The 26,892-nt window shown below is 39.3% G+C and overlaps 3 protein-coding genes and 1 non-coding gene across 7 annotated transcripts; 3 read left to right on the top strand and 1 right to left on the bottom strand.

Moving 5' to 3' along the window:
- Positions 1-1,583: 1,583 nt before the first annotated feature.
- Positions 1,584-2,459, top strand: LOC125887891 (protein FAM180B). The gene is made up of 3 exons (XM_049574991.1): positions 1,584-1,746; positions 1,924-1,997; positions 2,096-2,459. Exons 1-3 carry the CDS (start codon positions 1,674-1,676, stop codon positions 2,444-2,446), a joined length of 498 nt encoding a protein of 165 aa, XP_049430948.1. The 5' UTR covers positions 1,584-1,673; the 3' UTR covers positions 2,447-2,459.
- A 1,036-nt stretch (positions 2,460-3,495) lies between these two features.
- Positions 3,496-10,794, bottom strand: ddb2 (damage-specific DNA binding protein 2). The gene is given in 12 exon segments (XM_049574990.1): positions 3,496-3,524; positions 3,527-3,754; positions 3,862-3,907; positions 3,990-4,145; positions 5,341-5,486; positions 5,579-5,756; positions 5,945-6,044; positions 6,408-6,574; positions 8,589-8,780; positions 10,119-10,228; positions 10,313-10,445; positions 10,549-10,794. Coding segments are annotated over 11 exon segments (1,476 nt in total). The 5' UTR covers positions 10,437-10,445; positions 10,549-10,794.
- Positions 10,795-12,068: 1,274 nt separating this feature from the next.
- Positions 12,069-26,536, top strand: kif23 (kinesin family member 23). Of its 4 annotated transcripts, XM_049575039.1 has the most exons (24): positions 12,069-12,194; positions 12,453-12,519; positions 12,726-12,854; positions 14,023-14,128; positions 14,265-14,401; positions 14,516-14,628; positions 14,706-14,876; positions 15,064-15,108; positions 17,081-17,193; positions 17,451-17,572; positions 17,676-17,778; positions 17,860-17,939; positions 18,024-18,143; positions 18,244-18,403; positions 19,207-19,368; positions 19,483-19,649; positions 19,747-19,920; positions 20,104-20,307; positions 21,901-22,251; positions 22,518-22,751; positions 24,177-24,265; positions 24,377-24,455; positions 25,828-25,898; positions 25,991-26,536. In XM_049575039.1, the coding sequence occupies exons 1-24, from the start codon at positions 12,181-12,183 to the stop codon at positions 26,004-26,006; spliced, it is 3,027 nt and encodes a 1,008-aa protein (XP_049430996.1). In that variant the 5' UTR covers positions 12,069-12,180; the 3' UTR covers positions 26,007-26,536. The 4 variants fall into 4 exon arrangements, with proteins under 4 accessions (XP_049430996.1, XP_049430998.1, XP_049430999.1 ...); XM_049575041.1 differs by lacking the exon at positions 15,064-15,108; XM_049575042.1 differs by lacking the exon at positions 21,901-22,251.
- On the top strand, positions 17,254-17,347 carry LOC125888165 (Z30 small nucleolar RNA). Its single transcript, XR_007449298.1, has one exon. It is a non-coding gene; the product is annotated as a Z30 small nucleolar RNA (small nucleolar RNA).
- Positions 26,537-26,892: the final 356 nt, after the last annotated feature.

Raw genomic sequence — 26,892 nt, 5'->3', positions numbered from 1 at the left:
CCCACCCAATAAAAACCTGAAAGTTGCAGAGGTCTTTTATTTTCACGAAATTAACAGACTTTTCTCCCATACTGATGCAGAAAAAGCACAAGCTGATGCACAAAATCACCAGAATGGTAAAAGCCAAAGAGAGGAGCTTTGAACTCTCAAATAACATCTAAAGGGGGAGCTTCACAATGGACTGGCAAGCTCCAGATGGTCCTCTGAAATTCACCTTAAGAATGATTCTCATGTAAACAATAGTGCATTAGGAACATAGTGTACATATGTGTAAAATGTATCTTATTATGAATAATGTGGGTCTAAATGACTATAAAGGCATCGTTACATCTTCCCCCATTATTAATTTATTTTTTTAAATTTATTTTTTCCCCCATGTTGTTTTAATTGATTTTTTGTTATTGTTGTTGGTATTAATTTACTTACAGTTATACTTACCTGTGTTATTTTTATCAAGCTCAGGCTTAATACAAAAATAATGATGAAAAATATATATATATTATTTAAAAAAAAAAAAAATCTAATGAATTCTTGTATAAAATGTTTAATTAGGCCCTTGGAAAAAAACTACATATACTATCAGGGATAATAAATCACTGTATCACACCACCTGGGGTCCCTTCCTGTGTTACATAGACAGGACAGACCTAACCCACATGTTGGAAGTACCCGGGGCTATACAATAGATGACCCTTTATTTCTTGTTAAGCGTAGTCAAAATGTATACAGTATAATGTGTACTCAAACTGAAGTGTATTGTATTGCACTAAAACGATCCTCAACCTGTAATTTATGATTTTCTTGCCCCTCTTATTTTTATTTTTTCCGCCCTCATTAATTTAATTTAATCTAATTTAATTTGTTTTTGTTTGTTTGTTTTTATTTTATTATTATTTTTTATTTATTTATTTTATCTTTAGATCCATACTTTTTGGGGTGGGGGTGGATTAAATGTGTGTTAAATACATTTAAATACCAAGATTTTGTCCTGGTGTCCTTTTCTTGTCCTTCTCTGTTTGTGGATGTATATATACACACACATAATGGATGTGTGTATGTGTATGACTTTGTTTATTGTTGTTAAAGTCAGTAAAGATACTGGTGGGAAAAGAAGGTTTAATTAGGACAATAATACTCAGACTGCAGAGCATATTTGTTTTCTAGTATGAATTAGTGCAGGAGTTCTGGTTATCTTTCCACAGCTGGTTTCACTTACTGAATGTGACGTCTGCTGGAGCAGGTATGAAGGAGAAACAGCTGGATTTGTGTTAAATAATTAGATTTCATTGGGTTAACATTTATTTATAGTTGTAAATACTCCTGAATGAACAAATATAAGAATGAACTCAACTATAACTACTTTCATAAAGGTCAAACCTCTTCTTTTACTGGACTCATTAATGTTTAATGAGTCTTTTTGTTGTTTGCCAGTGTGAACTTTCAGCCCCACTAACTCAAAGTTCTGCACGCAGTGGAAATGAAGGACCAGAATAAAAAAATATTGCTCTCTGCTTTGCATCACAGCCATCTGGCTTTTGGTCCCTTTTTCCAAGGTGGAAAAATGAATGGTATTCAGGCTGAGCTGCTTCTGCCTGAATTCACAACAGTGGGCGAGGGAGCGGAGAGGTGAGAAGGATGCTGTGTTTTATCTGTCGGAGATAATCAAAGGAAGAATGACCATGAAAACACACCTTAATATCTGCCTTCAGGTCGTTTTATTGCTTTCATTTGAGCAAGTGCTGCAAGGTAAGTAGAAACAGAAGATCTTCTAACAGGACAGACGTTTTTAGGGTTGTTATATAATGATACTCCATGTTCTGATCAATAAGCAGTTAGCAGCAAAAGTGTCAGTGTATGCAGGCACTGATAGTTCCTCTGCATTTTGAGTATTCTACAGTTAAACTGGAGTATTTTCTTCTTTAGATGTGGCTGCAGGCAGAAGTCCAACTTCTCTTAAGTCTGGCCCATCAGTCTCTGATGCAAACCTGATGTTTGAGGTACTTGTTTAATTTTTGGAGTTAAAAGAAGTCGACACGCAGCTAAATCAAACATCTAGAGTAAGTGATGCATATTTATTTTTCTGCCCTGTGCACAGATCTTGCTGGGCGGAGTGGAGCTCGACCAGGACAACAACATCGTCCTGCTCGACAAGGAGATAGCATCGATGAAGCAAGGGCGGACGTTTCTGTCTCAGATCAACGACAACATTCCCAGAAGTGTGAGCTCCATGGTGCAGATGGTGACCATACTGAAGGGTCAGAGAAGGGGGAGGCCGCTGACTCCAGATCAGTTTGACAGCCTTGTTCTGAGCATGGTGTACTCTGCCCAGCAGGCCTGGCATCAGGAGACAGACGAAGAACAGGAGGCCTGGAGTGAAGTGCTCCTCCAGCTGGCAAACGTCACGGTCTATGATTTACGCGGAAGTTATCTCTTCAATTATGCATGATGCACAACCTGCCATTCTGAATGAGATTAAGGTGTCTGCAATAAATCCTTTGCCTTAAATCTTCCTCTAACGTGTGCTTATCGTAACGCATGTGGTCAAAGATTTGTAAGATAAGAACTAAATCATGTATGAAACATAATTTTTTATTATAGTGCAGTAGAAAAAGACTTGTGAGAACGTACAAGAGTTCCAGTTTTTAACTGGTTTATAAAACAACATCAGAAACATTTTTTAAACATTCAAACAATCCCTGAAGTTAAAGACAGAACGAACACTAATAAAGGAATATATGCATGGATTTTTAACATCCATGCTATTATACAGTTGCATGATTCGCAAACATGTCTCTGGGGAGAGGAGTTCCAGGAGGTCCCCAGAAAACTGGAGATTAGTGTATTTTTTACTAATTACTTTACTATAGAATTGAGCCCAATGTGAGAAAGGCTGTGTTCACACTACCAGTGATGCAGCAACAGGCCACAAGTCATTTTCAGTGGAAGCTGCCGACAAGAAGCTACAAACTGACTGGCAGCACTTGTCGCTAAAAGCTGAGCTGGCCTCAACTTCTTTTAAGCGCTCCAATAATGCGGTGAAGCGCCAACCAGTCATATGTGACTGTTTTCTAGCAGTGACACTATGCTAACTTTATATGCATCGCTGTGCACAAGGGGACACAACAGGCAGCAAAATGTGATGTCTAACAGGCTCCGACATTTATCAAATGTATAGATTGTCCTGACCAAATACAAACTTTAGATGGCGTTCAGTCAAATTGCTTTGTGGCAAGTAGCAGACACACCCAAACTCATCATAACTGTAATAACGAGCATTTGCGCAGCACTTTAACAGCGACTGTAGCTGGTCATGCTGTTGCCATGTTGCTCATAGTGTGAACACAGCATCAGAGGCATAAGACTGATCATAGCTTTTACTTCCTCCTCGGTCATCACCTCAACTGTGACAACTTCAGAATTTTAGTCTTAACCAAACTCTTTTCAGACGGAGAACCCTGCAGCGAAATCTTACCAAATGGGGAACGCTGATATAGTTTACATCTTCCTCATCTCTGCTTGTTTTTTTTAGTACTACTCGTCTTTGTCTTGGTTTGGGTCTCTGGTTCCTCCAGTGAAGCCAGTTTCTTCTTGAGCTTTGCATCCAAAGCAGGACCTCTCCTGTCCCTGCTGGGGCGCTGCTGCCGATTCCTCCTCTGGCCTTGTAAACTGTCCACTGAGGTCGAGGCTTTCTCCGACTCTTTGTGCCCATCGTTGATCAACCACTCGTTTCTATCCCACACCAGCACCGTCACACCTGTGAGTGAACATTAAGCAGCTTTAGTGACTCACTTCTACCACCTCTCACAGAACTGCCTTGATCTGACATCACAACCATTAATAACGTGCTTTTAAAAAACTCACCCATTCCAGATCCAATCACGTCACCCAATGGACTGAATTTGTTGACCTGTAAATAAATATATCTCTGCTTTAATAACTACAGTTTCCTGTCTTTGTGGTTTTTACAGTGTTGTTAGAAACATACTTACAGATTTAATCCCTGACACGGTGGGATCCTGCAGCTGACACACGAGCTCTGCTGTGTTGGAATCAAAGATGTCGATGGTCCTCTGATCTCCAGGGCAAACTCGGTCATCAGGGTAGCGGCCCGCCATGATGAGGTCATAGACAGGGTGCCATGTGGCCTGCAGATAAATAACAACAGTATTCTGTTATCAGAATTACAAATGACAAGATATTGCTTACCCCTGGTATGTCTCTTTAAATGCTACCTGGTCCGTTATTACAACAGGTCAAACTGATCACTATAAAGTGGACGATTATCATAACCAAATATTTTTACTCTTTCTTTATTCCTTGTGCAGATTACCATCTCACTGACATTTATACATTTACTGCATGGATAGGTCTTTAAAGTAATGGTGGGTGTCACATGGGAGCATTATGTGACTGCGCATTATCAATCCACTTGACAAGGGCTGCCTCACCCACAGGTGCTGTCACATTTGTTTTCTGTCTCCATCAGCACCCATGTTTCTTGTTGTTAGAGCAGAATACACAAGGTAGCCCAAGGAACACCAAGTTCCGCTGCTGCATCTCGTTGGCTTGTTTTTGACATTTGTCACAAGCTTTTAGGAGACTTCAATTTCACTGAGAGAAAATTATTATCGGTTCTAGGCAAAGAATCACGTGAGTTAACCGTAGTTTTAGATGTTTTTCCATACATGATTGACCCACAATGAACACTTTAAGCAGTCTAATTACTACTTAGACTGACTATTACCCGAAATTTTTGATCCACATATGCAGTTGATCCCTGTAGGTGGGCTCCACTGTATCTACAAATGACCTAAATATTAATATTATTTCTCCAACTGACTCTTAAACCCATTTTGATACCAATGACATGGTCTAATATGCATTTAGCTTTCATCGTAAAGCCCCGTCCAGCTACACTTAGACTTTTTCCAGACATCTCTCTTAAACTTGTACTGAATGCTGAAGGGATGGAATGTGTTTTAGTCACAAGAAGCTGTAGTTTCACTGTACGTCTTCCTTTAAGCATTGATGCCTTGATGGCTGTCAAGCAAAGAGAAAATCAGGTTTAACATGTTTCTCTTTAACAAACAACATTAAAAAACTTAGTGATGCAGTCTTAATTGTGCTTTACGGTCCACAACAACATTTTGAATATAAAAATAATCCACAGCACAGAAAGGGCTGAAAATCGACATCTTTAACTTAATTTTAGTCCCATGTAGTGAAGTCTTTCATGTTCATTTATGCAATTAAACTATGTTTGTTAGTTTTGTTTTTGAAGTCATGATCCCTCAGGATGAGTTACAGAAGGATAGATACATATCTGGAGAAGAAACAAACCTTGATGGGTGTGAGATGCTGAAACTGTCTGTGTGGATGCTGGATGATATGTTGAGGCTTCGACCAATCAGAGGACGAGTAGACGCGGATCTGGTCATACTGGTCTGTGGTGAGCAGCTTGGAGCAGTCCAGTGGGTTGAAATAGGCTGCGAGGAAACGACAGTAACAGCTTTACCAGGATAATCTAGATTTTCAACCTTATGACAACCATATTGCGCAAATGTTGAGTGAGTGTTACCTGAGTTGACGGCTTTCTCATGAGGCATCTCGTGGAGGAAGCTCTTCTTGTCTTTGATGTTTCTCAGGTCCCAAAGTTTCACTGTGTGGTCGACCGAGGCCGTCGCCAACAACCAGTCACAGCGGGGGTTGAACTCTGCGTGGGTCACTTTGGCTTTGTGCAACTTGTCACTGAAAATCTGCAACATACAACCAACAAAAGGCATTTACAATCAAAATGAGCAGCTTTTAAAGTCATTGCAGTACTTGCTTGCTTGAGTAATACCGATCCTCTTTAGTGGCTTCAAGACAACATGAGCTCTTTTCTCATTATAACATAGTAGAATTACTAAAATTATCTTCTTCACTGGGCAGTGGACACACGTACCTTTTGGCCATCCAAACCCAGGAGTACGAGCTGTCCCACATTGTCTCCTGTTACAAGCATCTGTCGACTCATAGACACGTCGAGACAGCAGTACCAGTAACTGAAGGAGACAAAGAACAAAGTGAGTTTACTGGAGATAACTAAAATTAAACAGAGATGAAGCTTTAGATTTCATACTGCAACAATTACTTTATGATCCAACAGAGAAAATTTAGCAGAATTAGAAAATGTCTGAAATAATGAACATAATATTCCTTACTTCAATACTCTCCAGTCAAAGCTATTTGTTTCTATCATCTTTCAAATCAAAGCTATTTATTTCTATCATCTTTCAAATCCTTAAACACAGTTTTGTATTTCCTGAAAAGCTGGACTGTTTGAGACGTAAATATACATGCATATACTACAGCATATGATAATCACATCTTTATTCTGAGCATCAGTCTTCTGCCAGTTTCCTCACCAAACATTGTGGTGATCGTGGCCACAGTCTTGTGTTCTGGACACAATGGTGGGTGTGCGGCCCTCAAAGCTCTGCACGGTCAATGTGCCCTCGCCAGAAGCCACATAGACTCTGGAAAGATCCGTCGGGCAGAACTTCATCCCTCCGATAAAGTCTCCTGCTCCGCTCTGTCCACAGAAACACAAATGCAGGCTTGTCACAGGGCAGTTATCAGCACCACACAAATGTTCACCACTAAACCAGTGAGGGTCACCTTATGAGAAGACTGATGCTCAGGTTTAAAAGCTGCAATCTTTTTTGATTGTAGCTAACAGAAAACAAAAGGGACACAGTCTCTTACTTCAGTTCGTCTGTGTGGGCAAACACCATTAGAGTTGTCCCATTAAAATCTCGAAGTGCTGTCATACCCCCCATAGACGAGATGAACAGCTGAGTGGGATTTAACTGGTTAAACTTCATGTCTGTAACTGAGTCTCCAGCCCCCATCTAAGCAGAGAACCAATGACAGTGTGTCGTCATGTCAATTTAATGTGCACACGTATGAAATTAATCACAGCCTCAAAATGTATTTGTTCTTGGCCTCTAATAGCTGTATTATGGACCCCAATTTCTGATTGTGTGATGAAAATAAGATCCTGTAAGTCATTACAATGGGAAATTTTCTCAAAAATATGACAACAGGTTTTCAAAACTAGAAAAGTGCCATCAGTAGAGTGCAAATCTCTGCCAGGCAGCCACCCGGGATGATCATGGCCACTCTAGACAATTCTTGTAATTCCAGGAGAAGCACCGCAGCATGTTTCAGAAGCATCTCAGAAACATTAAAAAAAACACAGGCCTCTTCTTTTTTTAAGCAGCTGCAGTTCATTACATGGAGCAGATCAGGTTTTCCTGCAAAGAGGCACTATATGCGAAATATAGATGTGATAAAATAACCAGGATGAATGTATTTTAAATAGCTAAAACACAGCCACAAATCTTTGATCCACGTTGTTCATAACTGGACTTCAACTTTATCTGTAGGCTACAGCACTACAAAGTAGGAAATAACACAATTAAAACAGACATTTTTTTAATCGACATACCCTGGTTAGTTACTTATAATAGAAGGACAAATATAAAGAAAAAATGACAAATTCAACTAAATCTGCAACGGCTACAAAATCAGGCAGGCTAAATGTTTGGCTTCTGAAACGCTCCCGCTCTGGAAGGCTGCCATGCAGCTGATGGGAAAAAACGGAGTCACAGCTGCGCCTGGTGGAACTGTAACTTTTTTACAGTCAAGATGGCAGCAAAGAAAACAAAATTGGGTACTAACATAATCCATCTTGCAACGGGCCCAACATTGGTGGATCATAATATATCAGATAGGGAATTAATCCACAAATGTTACCGTTCATAATTGGACCAAACTTTTCTTTGGATGTCAGTTTTTGAGCTACGATGAAGGCCAACATGTGTCCTGCAACAGATGGTAAGGTTGTTGTTTTTACTTAAGCCAGTTTCTGGAAAATTTGCGGACCTAACAGCCAGCTAAGAGGAGCATGGAGTCAGCAGGTAATGATGGTATAAAAAAGTCAATGAAACAGGTTTTTCAAAAATTATGGACCACCGCAACCACGGGAGATTCTTGAATATATCAACATAAATGTGCACACAAAATACTAGGCTGATTGGTCCAGTAGTTTGCAAGACAAACACACTCACACACACAAATGTGGTGGCGATAACAATGATTTAGTGTCTGAAATTAATGATAAGCAATACTAAGTCATTATAATGAAAAAGTTTCCTGTTATAATGACTCAAAGGATCTTTTTTTTCACACTGGCAGAAATAGGCTTCCACAATGCAGCTACTTACACTCTACCAAGTGCACTTTTGTTGCTAGTTTTGAAAACTTTTTCTCAATATTTGAGCAAGTTGTTCATCATTTAGAGATTTTGAGACATTATTTTGAGAAAGTTTTTCTCAAAGATTGTAACTCATTAATTTAAGAAAGCTTCTCATAATAGTGACTAAGAGGATCTTTTTTTCATCATAATGGTAGAAATAGGCTTTAATATTTTGCATTATCAAAAAAGCAGTGTTTTAAGAAAATATATAATTTGTTGAACGCCTCATATTGTTGGTCAGTGACGTTTCTGGTACAACAAACCAGACCATAGTGCAGGAACTCACCCCTTCAATAAAGGTTTTTTTCTCAGGCACCTCATAGTCCCACAGAAATATGTCACCACCCTTTGAGCCCACGGCCATAGTAGTGGGATGAGTGGGATGCCACTCCAGACAGGTGATTCTGCGGTTGAAGGGGCTGCTGGCAGAGTGGAAATGATACGATGATAACGAGCGGACAAAAGGCTCCTGAAGACACTAGAAGAGAAAACAGAGTTAGATGAACAACTGCAACCTGAGGAGTTAACACGACCATGAATATACACTCACCAGCCACTTTATTAGGCACACTGCTTCAAATGCTAGCTATCACAAATAACTAATCAGCTAATTTTGTGGCAGCAACTTAATGCGTTTAGGCATGTAGACATGGTGAAGTTCAAACTGAGCATCAGAATGGAGAAGAAAGGTGATTTAAGTTACTCTGAACGTGGCATGGTTGTTGGTGCCAGACGAGCTGGTCTGAGTATTTCAGAAACTGCTGATCTACTGGGATTTTCACACACAACCATCTCTAGGGTTTACAGAGGACTAGGGTTTACAGAGGATGGTCCGACAAAGAAACTATCCAGTGAGCATCAGTTCTCTGGGTGACATTGGCTTGTTGATGCCAGAGGTCAGAGGAGAATGGCCAGACTGGTTCAAGATGATAGAAAGGCAACAGTAACTCAAATAACCACTCGTTACAGCCAAGGTCTGCAGAAGACCATCTCTGAACCAACAGCATGTTGAACCTTGAAGCAGATGGGCTACAGCAGCAGAAGACCACACCAGGAGTAGCACTCCTGTCAGCTAACAACAGGAAACTGAGGCTACAATTCACTGGTGTAAACTTGGTGTAAACAACATGACAGCATGGATCCATCCTGCCTTGTATCAACAGTTCAGGCTGCTGATGGTGGTGTAATGGTGTGAGGGATATTTTCTCGGCACACTTTGGGCCCCTTAGTACCAATTGAGCATGGTTTAAACACCACAGCCTACCTGAGTATTGTTGCTGACCGTGTCCATCCCTTTATGACCACGGTGTACCATCTTCTGATGGCTACTTCCAGCAGGATAACGCACCATGTCACAAAGCTCAAATCATCTCAAACTGGTTTCTTGAACATGACAATGAGTTCACTGTACTCCAATGGCCTCCACATTCATCAGATCTCAATCCAATAGAGCACCTTTGGGATGTGGTGGAGCGGGAGATTCGCATCATGGATGTGCAGCTGACAAATGTGCAGCAACTGTGTGACGCTGTCATGTCAATATGGACCAAAAACTCTGAGGAATGTTTCCAGCGCCTTGTTGAATCTATGCTGTGAAGAATTAAGGCAGTTCTGATGGCAAAAGGGGTCCAACCTAGTACTAGCAAGGTGTGCCTAATAAAATGGCCAGTAGGTGTATGTTTCTACATATCAGAAAATGATGCACACATGCACAGTCAGTAAACTGCAGTAGAACTACATCCATATACAGCCATGATGACTCTATAAGTTGATGCACACTGTTAGTTTCTGTATTTGTGCAGTCTAACAGTCTCACCTGTCTCATCTGTGAGTGAAGACTTTGTCCCAGAGTGCTCTTGTAAATGTAGTGCAGGATGCTCCCATACCCTCCTCTCTTCCGGATTCCTGCAGACTTGGGGGGAGACTCTGCAAAACACGCAAATCAAATCATGACAAGAACGTTTCATGTCCAACGTGCTGAAGCTGCCCTGTCCTGGGAGGGCTGCACACCTTGTTTGGATGTTTCTCCATCTTTTTTGTCTCGTAGTTTTTTGGCGAGACTTGGACCAGAGTTCTTCTTCACTTTATTCTTTGATTCAGATGCATCCACTGACTTCGTCGGTTTGGCTTTCATTTCTCCACCCTAAAAAACAACAAGACAGTTACTGAAGTACAACACAACACGGAGGACTAACTCGGCATGTGCTCAGCTAGCTGACATAACAAGGTTAAAACAGACTGCTCACCTGTGATGTTCAGCGTTTGTTCAGCGCTTAACGCAGCGGTGCAGGAAGTCCAGTGTTTGCATAACGCAGCACTACACGTGAAGGCTAATGGCTGCACGGCTGTGTTTTGTAACTCGTGTGTCTTTACAGCTGGTGGACGGTGGGTGTCACTGTTTGTCCACTGAGTGGACGCCATGTTTGTAGTTCTAATCGGACTCCAAAGGGACATTAGGTCAGCTTTCAGTAAAGAGGCTTTATTTATAAGAAAAAAAACCCCATAATAATAATAACAATAATAAGAGATATATGTATATGTATACATTTAGTGTTATATGTCTATCTGTCTATGACAAGCAGCACCTATGGCAACTGTACATTTCTTTCTTCTTTATTTGGATTACAATTAGTTTCCACAAAGTGGTGTTTTGTCATGTATTTATTAATAACCTACAAATCTATATGCACCATTCACATTTTACAGATAGGCCTACTGTATGTCCTTGATTTACAGTTGCACACAGTATAATTGTAGAATACACATGGTGTGTAGTGTTATTTTAAAATATTTAAAAATCCAATACATTTCCTATCACACACCCACATGATTTTTTTTTTAACTCTTGAAACTTCTCAGATCAGTACTGAGCTTGGTAAATTACCTTTAGTTTTTCTGCACCAAATGGAACAAGTTACAAATGGTATTTAAATTAGACAGGTATGTGTCTATAGATCATTTTAAATGTATGCTAGATGTGTTTTTTTGTACAGTGCTCCTGTTTTGATAAATTCACAGACATGAGTATTGTTTTTATCTTTATTGTATTGTTTTTATTGCTGTTGTTGTGATTTATCTATCATCTGTTACCTTTTTGTAAAACCATTTTACAATTTGTATTGCTGTTTATCATTCTTGACAGACATTACTGCCTGTAATTTATTTAATTGATTTTTTCATCATTTTATTGCAGTTGTTATCATATATTATGTATCCTTCTAGACTGTATGAGTGTGAATGTAGGGCATTGCTGTAAAATAGTTCAGTTTTCCCTGAATAAACAGTGGTTGATGATGAAATTGCACAGGAATGGTACACAGTATAAATAAAAAGAATAAGGTTTTGTATATGGTGTATATATATATGGGCCAATCATTATTATATGATAACATACAATATATAATATGATTATATAATATCATATATCATGTCTGGTATAGAAAGATACTAAATGACTTTATGTTGGCAATATTTCAATACAATAATCTGAAATAAATCCCTCTCCTGCAATAAGAATGATGAAGTCATATATCGTCTCTTTACGAACAATAAAAATAAATAAAGTCTGTCACTTTGAGAGTTCCATTTCTTGTTGCTGTTTATTTTTCGTTTGCCTGGTTTCTTAGGTGACTTTATATGTGCCTGGTATCAGTTTATCTGATGACTGTTACATACATACTTCACATTTCTCATGTTCCCTACAAGGCTCGGAGCTGAAGCCGGAAACACGTGTCAGCTTGTTGTGAAATCTGATTGGCTGCTGCCGGCTCGTTTTGAAAAAGTCCTCTGGTTACAGGAGGCGGAGGGAAAGTTCAAAATTGGAGGAACAGGAACGGTAAAAAAAAAAGAAAAAAAAAATCGAGAGGACGCGAGTCACAATGAACAGGCAAGCGTAAGTAGACTGTAATATTTATTTTCAACTTAACTCACTTTAACGCACACTACATACAAGTGCTATGCTAATGCTAATTGTCGTGTTATAGTTTACGGTCCTGTCGACGGAATCCAAACAACGAATGATTAGCTAGCTTAGCCGTAACGTTAGCTGGGGGCTAATACGCCGTCTAGCCAGCGGCTTTGTTAGCGCATCCTCGCTGTAATGAAACACAAACGCTACACTGTGCTGATGAAATGTGATTTTCTTTTTCAGGAAGGGTAGGACACCCCGCAGGCCTCCTCATAAAAAGCCCTCCAACAACCAGAAAGACCCGGTTGGGGTGAGTGTCATTAAGTTTGTTCAATAATTAACGTTAACAAACAACGCAAACTGTTTCGTTCATGTACTTCCGGGATGTGATGTATGAATGTCTGATAAATTGTAGTTATAAAGTAAGGCTCCATACTATGTTTGTTTTCCCAAAGGTACAATGCAGTAAATGTAGTACTTAATAAAAGAAGTCCTCCTCCTCCTGTGTGTACTCAGGTGTACTGCCGTGTACGACCTCTGGGTGTGGAGGACGAGGAGTGTTGCATCGAGGTCATCAGCGGCACCACCATCCAGCTGCACGCCCCTGAAGGCTTCAAAACAAACCGCAATGGAGAATACAAAGAGGTAACACGTTTAATGAACCACAAGTATTTTTGTTGTTTTCCCTCCTTTTGTTGTACTGCTTAAGGGTAAAAGCAGAGGTCTTCTTTTACACAATGATCATGTGCTTAAAGGAATAGTTTAGTTCTTTTTCAAGAGGATTTGTTTGGGGTATTTATCCATAGACAGTATATTACAAACAGTAGAAAGTAGTTAATCGGCATGCTCCAGTTTGGAGAAACAGGCTGGAGCCCGACATGAAAGCTACATGAAAACATATTTTAGCCACCTAAAAAAGTCCCATGTCCGACAGTGGTTTCCAGCAGTAAAATGAATCAGTTGCATTCCTCTCTTCACAGCCAGACTCCATTAAGAAAAACGGTGATTTAACATTGCTTAACACAGGAGCTGCTGGTCTGTCACTACCTCCATCAGTTAGTTTGTTTGTAACTTTGGTGTTTACAGGGGTTAGTCGGGTACACCAAAGTTGTACAATAACACTAATTAACTAACTAATTTAAGCAGTGGTAGACCAGCAGCTCCCGTGTACAGCGGGGTCTGGTGGCTTTGAGCAGAGCATAGATGGGGGACTGAAACTGTTAATGGCTTCCCTGCTGCCAACAGGCTGTCTGATGGAAAGGTACAGTTCTGAGAATTCTCTCAATATGCTGTACACTTAAATTGGTATTGATTTTTGTAAGTGACTAAAATACATTTTGTTACTGACCCCATTCACAGCGGGACATTGCTTGGCTTCCATGCCGGGCTCCAGCCTGCTTCTCCAAAATGGGGGCATGCTGTCTACATCTATTGTATATCATACTACATTGAATATGGAAACGTATCACACGTACATACAATCCCACTTCAAACATATATGATATAATATCCCTTTAATTGTCATATTTAATGTAAAGGATACATTTAGTGATATTCTGCATTCTTCTAATTGTAAACAAATCCAATGAAAAGACCAAAACCAACAATATATTATTCGCATTAATAAGTATTTCCCATGTTGCCAAAGTCTGATATATCTTAGTTGTTACAAAAAACCGAAAAAACAAAAAAATCTTAAAAACACATCTGTGGAACATGGGGACTGTTGTTTTTCGAGTCAGTCCCACATACACAGTCCTGCTACCATGAATACTCAGCAGTGTACCAAATTCCATTCTCTTTTGCTTCTCAGACACAGTATTCCTTCAAAAAAGTATTTGGAGTGTCAACATCTCAGATGGAGCTGTTTGAGTTTGTGGCCAAACCTCTTGTCGATGACCTCATCCATGGAAAAAATGGTAAGAGCTCCAGAAAGAAGACACACTTATTTTTCGAAACAATATGCGTCTAACTTCAGCCAGCTGCCTAATTTGCAAACTAAATTTTAGTACATCTGCTGTGTTTCCTGCCACTGATTTTCCTGCGTTGTTGTAGGTCTGCTCTTCACATACGGGGTCACAGGAAGTGGAAAGACGTTCACCATGACTGGCTCTCCAGGCCAGGGTGGACTTCTACCTCGCTCTCTTGACATGATCTTCAACAGTATTGGACCCTACCAGGCCAAACGATATGTACGAGAGTTAACATTCAAGAATTGTGTTGATCATCACTTGTACCCACGCATCTTAGTAATATTTTGTTAAGTCTGTGTTTATCTATTTTAATACCTCCTGTGTTTTTCTCAGGTTTTCAAGACTGATGACAAAAATGGCATGGAGGTCCAGAATGAAGTCGATGCCTTGTTGGAGCGTCAAAGGCGGGAAAACAACTTGCCTGTTCCTAAGACACCCTCCTCTAGGTAAGTCTGAGTCCTGTTAAACACCAGAGTTCTGCTACACTGTGACCGATACATAACATGCACTACTATGATTTCAGACAAAAGCTTGATCCTGAAATTGCTGACATGATTAAGCCAGAGGATGCTTATAAAGCTGATGATGTGGATGAGGACAGCAGCTACAGCGTCTTCGTCTCCTACATAGAAATCTACAACAACTACATCTATGACCTCCTGGAGGAAAATCAGGAGGATGCAATCAAACCAAAGTAAGTCCTAGAAATGTAAAGTGAAAGAATAATAACCCAGAGAAAGACTCATGAATAGTAAATCAGCATTAGCATGTTTAATTTGTTCACAGACATTAAAATGTTTTAAGTATAGTAGCTTGTCGAGATGATAATTTTATGTCAGAGTAGCTGGTAGACAAAAATTATTGTCTGTTCTTTTTACTAGGTGGAATGGTGGAGGCACACCTGTGCGCCAGAACACTGAGTTTATGTATGTGACCAGTGAATACTCGTACATCATCAGACTAGTAGCCTGATTCAGATGAACTCTCCCTGTTACACACAAACCTGCAGTCTAGACTTTAAACAGAACCTCGTCAAGGCTGGAGACATTTACAGACTTGTTATGGAAACTTCTTACTCTAGAAAATTGAGTACAGTTGTCACAACAAGTAAGAAGTTACCCTGAAGTAGGGCTGGGTTTCAGGACCGACACCAAAACAAAACTTTTATCTATACAATTTAATTTATTTAGGGATCTATAAAAAATACACCAGTCCGAGGGATAACATGTTAAAATGCGACTAAAATGAGACTTTGTCGCTGATATGATCCCAGTTAATACCTTACTTTATAAACAAGAAATTTTAACATGTTTTTGGCAAAAAGCCAAATACAGCTGAAATGATTAAATGATTAGTAAACTGACAGAATTGTTTCAACAACTTTTAATAATAGATTATTGGTTAGGGTTTTTTTCTCTATAGCAACAATGGCAAATATTCTCTGGCTCAAAGATGTCCATTGTGAGCGTTTGCTAAAAGTACAGTTGAAAACTTTTCTTAAGATTAATTTTTTGTCATATTTGCTGAAACTGTCACTGCGTCCACACAGTACTGTGCGAGACAGACATATTCTTTTAGCTCCTCACAGTGCTTCTAATGGTATTTGCTAGAATCTACCACACCGCACTGAAAACAACCAGTCAGATCTGAAGAGTTTCTATCACAGCTGTAAATCCTGTCAATCACTTTTATGAACTGTGGTCAAACTAGGCAGCGCCGATCAAATATGAGTCAAGATTCTGTTACTGCATTGCCCATTTCTGTATTTTTCTGCTAATGGATGGTACTTGGGTTTTGCTAGACTGTTTTCAACATGGCGGCTGGGTCAGAAACTCTTATTTTACAGCTAAACAGTACACTTAAATATGTTTCTGAAAACATTTAAGGTTAGAAATAGGCAATGCAGTAACAGAATCTTAATTCATATTTGATCAACAGTTTGAATGCAGTTCACAAGCAGTAACTGACATGATTGACAGCTACAGTGGAGACACTCAGCTCTGATTGGTTGTTGTGATGATTTTTTTTTTTTTTGTGTTTGTTCACGTTCAATAAGGCCATTAGAAACACTAAGAGGCGACAGAGGAGCATTATTTTTTTCACAGATTATCTTTCTCATGTACCACCGTGTCAGTTTGAGCAAAAATGAGAAAATATTTCTAAAAGTTACCGACTATTGCTTTGATGGTTCGGACTGTTGTCAGAGAAAACAAGCAATTTGAAAATTCCACCGAGGACTTTGTAAATGGCATTTAAAAAATCCTTTTGTGACATTTTATACGTCAAAAGATTAATAAAAAAAAAACACAAAATAATGACCTAATTAATCAATAATGAAAATAATAATTAGTTGCAGCTGTAAAGCCAAAGTTCTGAAATGTTAAAACACAAACATCTGATCTGTACAAGAACAGTGCCTGAATGACATGATATCATATTGGCATGAGTATAATTTAAATCAAACATTTATAATACTTTAGGCAAAGTCTTGATCTAAGCAAGTATTCATGCCAAATTTTGGATTACTACAGACACATTTGGTCAGTGCCCATAAGACATTGAGGTTTGTTACTCAGCCCTACCCTAAGTGACAGAGCCACTGATTGCGGGCTTCAGCACGTAATGTCTCCAGTGTTGATGAGTGTTCATTTAGTCCTGAAAATCATTACGCCACCCTCCTCCTGCTTGTAGTCTTTGTAATGGCAAACCTCCTGAATGTCCTTAAATCTGCTGTATGTTGCTTTGTTTGGCACCCTGTGATTGTCACTGATAATTTAACCATGGCTGGAATTAAGCACCATTAATATCCCATGCCAAATGTTTGACACTCCACATCTGCTGCATGAAAAATGAAATTCCATGTTGTCAGTGACTAACACTGTTATGTTCTTAATGTAGACCACCTCAGTCTAAAATCCTCAGGGAGGATCAGAATCACAACATGTATGTGGCTGGCTGTATGGAGGTCGAAGTCAAGTCTGCTGAGGAGGCGTTTCAAGTGTTCTGGAAAGGTGAGTTTATGTAACATCGTCACATTTAAGGGAATAAAGGGAAAAGAATAACGGAAAATGCTGCAGTGATGATTGATAGGACTGACCTGGCATTGATGGCCTCCGGGTCAGCTCTGGCCAGGAAATGATCTCAATTAATCTTCTCTCTGAGCAGGTCATGTAGGAGTTTTGACAAAAGAAGGTTAGAGTAGTTGAAACTATGTGAAGATGCAATCTGTTAATGAACATGCTTGAAAAGTTGGCTGACAATGTTCCAGGTCAGAAGAAGAGGAAAGTTGCGAACACCCGCCTGAACAGAGAGTCCAGCCGCTCCCACAGCGTGCTCATCATTAAACTGGCTCAGGCTCCTCTTGACGCAGATGGAGACAACATCCTCCAGGTCAGTCGAACCTTAAACCACACCTCTAGTCCTAGAATCGTATGTGGATGAATTATAAGCATACAGAGGAGATACTGAGGTGTTTTCTGATTGTGTTCATCAGGATAAAAACCAGGTGAGTGTTAGTCAGCTGTGCCTGGTGGATTTGGCAGGAAGTGAGCGTACCGGAAGGACGGGGGCAGAAGGCACCCGTATACGTGAAGCAGGTTTGTTGCCCCAGTCATCAGAATTCAGTTTTATTTGTAGCTGAAGTTTGTGTGAGATTAAACAACATTCTTACCATGCAGGTAACATTAATCAGTCCCTGCTGAATCTGCGAACGTGCATTGAGATACTTCGAGAGAACCAGATGTGTGGCACAAATAGGGTACAAACTAAAGCCGACTAAATCCGAACACTGTCGTTATATTTACTGACAAACCACATAGGTAATGTAAGTTTTCTCTGACAGATGGTCCCCTACAGAGACTCTAAAGTAACCCATCTGTTCAAGAACTACTTTGACGGAGAGGGCAAAGTCAGAATGGTTGTCTGTGTCAATCCCAAAGGCGACGACTACGAGGAAACCTTGGTAAGTTCACCCTGCACCTTCACTGTGTCCCGTCTGTTATTAGAATGAGCATGTAAGCTTCTCTCCGCTGTCACATTAAAGACTCGTTCTGTTTGTCCAGCTGGTGATGCGGTTTGCAGAGATGACCCAGGAGGTGGAAGTGGCTCGTCCAGTGGACAGGCCCATCTGTGGCTTCACCCCAGGCCGTCGCCATAGAAACCAGGCCTTCAAAGAGGAACTGTCTCGCAAGCTGGAGGAGCGAGGCGGCCCAACAGACAGAGGTAAGATATGCACTGTATATAAGTCAAATCTGCCAAATAAGACTGATTTATTAAGATGCTTTACTAGAGTAACATGTTAACAAATGTTAAATGAGCGTGATACAAGGAAAAATAACAATTTTATTTTAACCGTTAAATGTATTGTCAATCATTAAATACAAAAAAAAATAAAATAAAATAACAAAGTGACTGCATAAAGTTAAACCTTTAAAGAGGGTTCCTACAGTTCAAGGCAAGTTAGATTTAAGACTTTCTAAATGCCATTTAGAATTAAATTTAAGACCAATTTTGCAATAACCAAAGTAGGTGGGAAAAATCATAAACCGACATTAATAAATTAGGGTTTGGGACAATTTTTTTTTAATCATATTAAAAAAAAAAGATGTTACCAATTATTTTGAGATTTTACAACCCAACCTCAGAAAATTCCATACCCTTTAAGACTTTATAAGGATCCATGGCAACCAATTAAAGTTCAGTTTTTTTAATGTAACCGCAAACTGGTCAAACCATAGCCCATTAACATTTCTAATTTTAATTGGACCATCTCAAAGAGAATCAGTGTGAAGCAGTGGATTCAGGTCTTTGTCTCTTTTTAAGATGAATAACTGCTGTGATAATGTCCATTATGTCAAACTTCAAACTTATACACACACCCTATGCTTATATCACTACATTAGTCATCAAATTTAAGTGCAAGCTAATCCCCCAAAACCATCATCTTTACATTTTAGACGTTACTGTATTTGTACATTTCACACATGTAAAAAGCTTTTAAAGTCACATCCTCTGTGTTTCCTTAGACCTGCCCTCTGTTATAAACCACCTGGTGCACAGCCTCCCACCTCTACCATCCTCTGAGCTGACCGACCCCCATGATGACATCACCCTGCCAAGGCTCATCGAAGCTCTGCAGAACAGACACAGGATCAGACAGATGATGATCGACGAATACAACAAAGCAGGTGCCTGCTCACACTCTAGCTCAACTCACACCTCTCGGCTTTGACTGTTCAGGTTATATAAAGAGTTGCATGTCATATGTTGGCTCACATGTTCTCTCTTTGGTGTTATTTTAGCCAACATGATGAAGTCCATGCTTCAGGAACTGGACAACAACCTCATTACTAAAGACAATTTCATTCATGAACAAAATGGCAAACTGGAGGAGAAGGACAAAATCATCCAGAACAACAAGGCAGAGTTGGAACGCTTGGAGAAGAAAAACAAGATGCAAGAACACAAGGTGAGAGACAAAAACATTCAAACCACCCGCAGACTGCTTTTTCATTTGGTAGACATGTTGCTCAGTTTGCTAAGTGTTGCACATGGTTCTGCTCCAGATTGACATCCTGCAGAAAACTACTAAAATCTATGAGGACGACAAGCGCTCACTGATGCATGAACTGGAAACCAGAGACCAGAGGCTGCAGAGGGAGCTGTCTGACAAGAGACGCTTGGAGCAGCGCATGCATGGTGTTGTCACAGATACACAGTACAAATGGGAGAAAGAATGTGTGAGTTACTCCTCTTATTACACAGAGAGCAATAAAGTAGGGAGCCTTCTGTGTACTATAGCCCGCTGAAGTAGCAGTTTGTTTACCGCCATGAATTATTTTTTTGTCATGCCTCAATTTTCCCAAAGATTGTTTGTAGAATCAGTGGTGTTAAGCTTTAACACTATGCCTCTTGCATTGCAGGACCGACGCGTTAACGCGATGCAGCTGGAGATGCAAAACAAACTTTGGGTGAAAGACGAGAAACTGAAGCAGCTCAAGGCTATCGTGACGGAGAGCAAGACTCCAGGTCGTCCTGAGCCTCCACCGCGTCAGACTCAGCCTAAGAGGCCTTCCAGAGAGGAACGCCTCCCTGCGAAAAGATCAGCCTCGCCCTCACCTGTCCCTGTATGTTGGGTTGACGATGCACATCTAGAGCTCTTCTAGCTCCTGATTAATTTATCTGACACTAGATATTCTTCAATGAAATGACAGCGGGGCAGTTTAACAGAATTCTGTCCCCTCAAAGTTAACAGCTACTGTGCTCCCCTCCCTGACACTAATACTCTCCTGACCAGACTAACATTACTGATCCCAATGTGATGACAAGAGATGCATTAACACCTGCACAAAGTACAGTGCATTAGTCCTGCAGCAGTTAACTACAGTTGTGAAACGTGTTAACCTTTAAAAGCTGTGTCTGTGATGTTGCTTTGGAGTAGAGCTGAAACTAACACTTACTTAAATTAATAATTACTGACTAATGATTAAAGCCTGGGTTTGGTTGAAGGTGGCAGTGCTGTTTGGGCTGAGAAAGCCATGTATAAGTAAGGAGGAAATCCAGGAAGAGGAAGGTTATTTGGTTATTTAAGTGTGGGAGTGGCCTATTTGAATCCCTTTTGTTTGAGACCATGCTGCAAGGTGAGTGTGTTTGCTGATCCTGTAAGTTTATTTATCTCCTTTAACTTCAGCTTATATTGTAGTTATGCTATGTAGCGTGTGAAATAGAGTATGGTGAATGAGCTAGGAAAGGTAGTATCAGCATTGCTTCTACCTGGAGCAATGAAGGTAGAAGCAATGCTGATACTAACTAAGCCTTGCAATAATAGCTTATCATAGGGCTTAGGAGGTTATTCACTGAGTGCTGATCCTTTCTCTAGAGCACAAACTTCTTGTGTTTATTTGAATTTAGTCTCAGAAAATGGTGAAAAGGAACCATAACTTATCAAAGTCCAAGGTGTCCTCTTTAAATGTATTGTCCAAAACCCAAAGATATTTAGTTTACAATAATAAGCAGAGAAAAGCAATAAATCCTTAAATTAAAGAAGTGAAAAAACAGCGAATGATTGGAATTAACTGGTAACAAATTAGGCTATTTATCAGGCAAAAATGTCAATTGATGTTTTCAGCTCTAAATTGCAATATATTAAGGTGTTCTTATTATTTTGTAACTATATTTACATAGAATAGGGATGCGGCTAATGATGATTTCTGCTATAGATTAATCTACCGATTATTTATTCACTCATTTAATCATTTGATCTACACATTAAACTGTAAAAAATACCCTTCACAATTTTCTTCAGCCCATAGTTACATCATAGTGATGTCTCATTTTGTCTGAACAACAGTCCAACATACTCACTTTAATCTTATGTAGGCTATGACAAGGAAAAGCAAGTAATTTTACCATCTGAGAAGCTGCAGACATCACAACCTAAATGATTAACTGATTATCAAAGTAATTGAAGATTCAATTTACAGAACATTGATCAACTAATTGCTGCAACTTTAAAAACTGACGACTCTTTCGAACAGCCAACAAAAACCGTAATAATCTTCACAAAGGCTGACTGTATTTTAGGGCTGTTGTAGTGTGTCTGCTGCTGCTTCATTCCACCAGCTACTGGAACATTTACTTCCTATGTGATATCTTTGTACTAACCCTATCTAACCATGCATGTATGTAATTCTGCTTCGTCTTTCCCCTTCTGCCCCCAGTGCCCTGTTGATTCTCCCTGTGTCAGGCCAGTGCCAGGGCCAGTCAGTGCCACTAGAGTTGAGGAGGTTGAGATGAACCCAAGGCCCGCCTGCCCCGTCCCCAGCACCAGTAGCTCTTTGTCTGTGTCTAGCTGCGTCTCTGCATGGGAGCAGCGCATGGCCCAGAACAGCAGGCAGGGTCACCAGTCCCCTAGTACGCCCACAAGAACCCAGTCCCCAGCAGGCCCCGTGGCCAGCCGGGGAAGGAGGAGAGCTCTGTGTTTGGTTAGAGAGGAGGAGGAAGAAGAAGAGGAAGAAGCAGCAGCCAGCTCCCCTCCAGTTGATCTAGACCTAATTGAGAGAAGCTACAGGGTCAGTGAGTCGGCTACAGGCAGCAGCATGAGGTTATAGTGAAACTGGTGTCTCTGATCAATGAGGTTTATTTTATTCCTTGACTAAACAGGCCAAATACTTGACACAGTTTTCCCAAAATTTGGATTCCTAGAACTGCAGACCTCCCCAGCTATCCCACCAGTATCATGATGGATATCTTTGTCAGGATGTTATGTTATTTTTTGTCCTGGTTTTATGTATGTTTGTTTTTCTTCTTTTATTTTAATTGCATCCTCGCTCTGTAGACAACGACACCGGTGCGACCGCTGCACCGTCGCTCCCGCTCTGCTGGTGGGGAGAAGTGGGTGGACCACAAGCCCTCCTCCAGTGTGGACTTGGGGACAGTCTTACAGCCTGTCATCCCCAATGCTATCCAGGTGTCTGCACCCAGTGAGAAGGCCCTGTCAAAGTGTGACAGATATGTGTTAACGCACCAGGAGGTCGCCTCTGATGGCGAGATACAGACCAAACTTATTAAGGTGGGTACGCTGCAACCGGATATTTGACAAATGTTTGAAAATGTCTGCATCTTATAGAATATAATCAGAATACTATTTATTTATCTATTTATTACTCAGTCTACGAGAATGTTCATGTTGGTTGTTTTTCCTTTTAATCAATAGAAAGTGAGGTATCCACTGCTATTATATAGAAGCTGCTATAGCTGGTGCTAGAATCGGTTAATATTTTTAACACAATCAATGGAATATGTTAATTTTAAGACTTTATTTCTGTTACTGTACTCACAACCAGGGTGTCTGCAAGTCCTTAAAAATATCTGTATAAATATAAGGCCTTAGAAGTCTTTAAATAGTCTTAAATTTGAATTTAATCCCCACCAACATTTTATTTTATTTCACTGATCCATCCTTCTATCTTCTGTTTGTCAAAATGAGTCAAGCTTCAAAGTCCAAATTTCTGATGTTATAAATATTTAAACCTACCACTGAACCTTATACTTTTCCTTGTACCTGCACTTAACTGTTGATAAAATGTGGATTAACCTAATTTACCACGGCTTTTACACTTGCCTGCAATGATTTAGAATGAAAAAGACGATTTGTCAAAAAAAAAAAGAAAAAAAGAAATCGGTCTTAAATTTGTTTAAAAATTAAATTGAAAAGGTCTCAAGATGCATTAAATTTAAGTGTCTGATACCCCACTTTTAATCTGTCCAGTAAAGTCTGCAGATAATTCTAAAAATGTTCAGGACAGAGTCAAATTTTTGTACAGTAAAACAGTCAGTGGGTACATATCCATGGTGTTTTTTTTCAAAATTGGTTATGAATAACTATGAGCATGACACTTTTCTTCTCAAATCTTTTCGTTGATTTTCAACAAAGAGGCATTCAACAATGTAACTGTTCTCACAATGGCAGGTGGTGACGTTTTTTACATTAATCAGGAACTACTTGAGAATGTCGGTCCTTGTGTTGCTAAAAGCTGCTTTTATTTGGGTTAAAGGGGCACATCTTTAGGCCTGATATTAAGAACACATACTGATCCTGTGGTTTACTGCATTGAAGCAGAGCACCACATCAATAAATCTGGTATCAGGTGCCTTCAGGGAAGCAGGATATTTGAGACCGCACATCGTGTCTGATCTGTAAATATCTAAAGAAGTGGGCCTTTGGCAAGTTAAGAGACAGTTAAAGGACTGAGGCAAAGCTGTCTCTGTGAATGGGCATGTAATGCCTTTTCTGTGCCAGTCCTGGTATATTATATCTTGCATGGAGGGGATAAAATGGTGGTTTGAGGCAAGAATGTAACACACAGTATAACTACACAATATTAGGGTGTGCTGCATTTGCTAACTCACTATGTTTTATGTTTAAAAAAAACAAACTTGCATGAACTGCTAATTAAAATTGGATATTTCCAAACACGGATTCTTCATTTTTCAGGGTGAGGTAATTAAGACCAGAGGAGGAGGACAAGCTGTCCAGTTCACTGACATCGAGACTCTCAAACAGGAGCTCACCGCAGTCCCAAGGTAACAGCCAACAGATATGAGCTGCAGAGTAGCTGGAGGTCATAATAATTTCCTAAACAGTTTGTGTTGTGTTTTGTTTTGTTTTTTGTCCTTTCACATTCATGTCTGCAGGCGCAAAAGAAAATCCTCAGAAGGTGCACCTGCCAACGAAAATGCATCAGATGGAGCTTGGACTGATGTGGAGACAAGGGTAGGATGATATTGATTAGTCTCCAACAAACTATCGCTGCATGTGTGTAGAAGTGAGGTGGCCGGCCTAAAAACACATCCAAATGTATGTTTCTCATTCTTTTAGTTAGAAAAAGTTGTGATCAGACTAAAAATGTGATATCATCAAACTGCGTCTTATGACTCACCAATAATCCTATAGATATTCAAATTGCAGTGCTAATAAATAAATAAATAAATAGATAGAGATAGATGGTACTTTATTGAGCCCAAACTGGGAAATTCTGATGTTACAGCAGCAATTAATCAAACAGTATGTGGACATTAGAATATAGAAATATAAAATATATACAAAAATGAGTAGTACTAAAATTTAAAATAGAAATATACAGGAATAAAATAAAAATATCAAATTGCAATTTGACAAAGAAAAGTAGTTACACATTACAATATCCATCATTAATAAATGGCAAATTGAAAATGAAACTTAAGTTAGTAGTTTTTTTTTTTACTGTTAAACAATGAAATGATAATGTTTACTAATTATTAGTAATGTTATTTGTTATGTTAACAGTTTATTGTTGCACACAAAACATTTTATTTACCATATTAAGCATTTGTTAATGGTTAATAACTGGTTTGTAAACTGTCTATATGCATTAGGTCGATGGACACTGAAAATTTGTAATGTTAAATATCCACTACACAGTATTTATAATAACAATTTAACAAGTTGTTAGTCTGTAATCATCAGTTGCAACTTTATAATAGTCATCTGGTTTCCGAACCAAGTATTAAAAATTAACAAATACTAAATGTAGTATATAAAATGTTGTATGTACCAATAAACTGTTGAAATAACACATTATAGCATTACTAATAATTACTAATTATTATCAGTTAATTGTTTAACAAGTAAGATAACTTAATTAAGATTTTAAATAACCATCAATTTACCTTTTCAAGTACTTAATTATAAAAATAGTTGCCGATTAATTTTGTGTCAGATAGCAAATTGTTTTAACTCCAAATACAAAGCAGCCCAATACAACACCCTCGAACTACACAGACTCAAACATGATCGTTGAGCTAAATCAGTACATCTCTGAACTGTGTTAGAGCCAAACATAAGCTTCATGAGATTTTATCAGGATTTATTGCAGGTCACTTGTTTTTAGTTGCAGTAGAGATGTATCCCGATTAACTAGTAGCTCACTTTGTAAAGTCATTCGTCACTTCATGTAGCTCTTGACATTACTCAACGACTTCAGACACAGACACAGTAACAACAAAGTAACAAAGTGTTTATCTTCATTGTGTTGTTGTGAATGCATGTTTCAGTATAATTTAAATACTTGAGAGTAGATTTGGGTCCTAATTTCTTTTGTTTGCAGTGTTCTGTGGCGATGGAGATGAGGGCTGGATCCAACATGGGTCCTGGCTATGAGCATCATGGGATCACCAAGTAAGCTGTCATGGTTACAAATCACATACGTGAATAGCATTTCCTCTGCAAGGCACAAACAATATTTGTTTAACTTGCTTTTTCTGTTACAGGCGCAGAAAACCCTGAAAGCAGTTGACCACTGCTCCAGTCATCACTCCCCTCTGCCCTCACCTGGCTCTTGTGCAATAGTCTAAACTTTTTTATATATATTTAGCTGTAGTGATATTTAAACATTTTCCACACTTTTTTATATATATGCAGAAGTGTATATACATGTGTCACCAAAGCTGTTTTCTGAAAATATTTTATACATTGTATTTGAACTAACAGAAAACAAGTGTTATCTGATTAAGTCAAGGATGGTGGCAAATATCTACTGTGGCGCTGCTGCTGCTGAAAAGAGTCTGTTTGCATGTTTATGTGTTGACAGTCACGTTTGTTACTTGGCACATGAAGAGGAGTTGTGAAGCTGCCACAATATTGATTTTGTCTGTTTCTGTCTCTTGATTGGTGAATCATACTGAGTTTTAAGTAGAGTTTGAATAATTCAGTTCTTTATGAAGTTCTTTCTTTATAAAATTTGCTTCTGCCACTAATGAAACTGAACTCTCCTGCCTTCACTGTACACTCAGGAATAAAATTCCTTTGAAGTACCAGCTTGTTGTGTATATTCACACAGGGTTCCCACAGTCAGGGAAAACCTTAAAAACTCATCGGTTCAAAATCTCGTTTTCAAGGCCTGGGAATGTCACGGAATTAGTAAAAATTCTTAAGTTTTGAAAAAGTCGGGCGCCCAGTAGCTCAACTTCCTGACATAATCAGGATATCAAAGTATGGAGTTTAGTGAGTAGAGTGGGCATCCTATGTACATAAGCAACGTCCTTGCTGCATGTCATACCCCTTCTCTCCTCCCTTCATACTTATCCTGCCCTGTCCAATATACAGTACAGGCCAAAAGTTTGGATACACCTTCTCATTCAATGCGTTTTCTTTATTTTCATGACTATTTACA

Source organism: Epinephelus fuscoguttatus, linkage group LG4 (genome assembly GCF_011397635.1).
Source record: "Epinephelus fuscoguttatus linkage group LG4, E.fuscoguttatus.final_Chr_v1".
In the NCBI taxonomy this organism is placed as follows: Eukaryota; Metazoa; Chordata; class Actinopteri; order Perciformes; family Serranidae; genus Epinephelus; species Epinephelus fuscoguttatus.
Note: the sequence above shows the minus strand (reverse complement) of the source record. Positions and strands in the feature narration are given on the sequence as shown.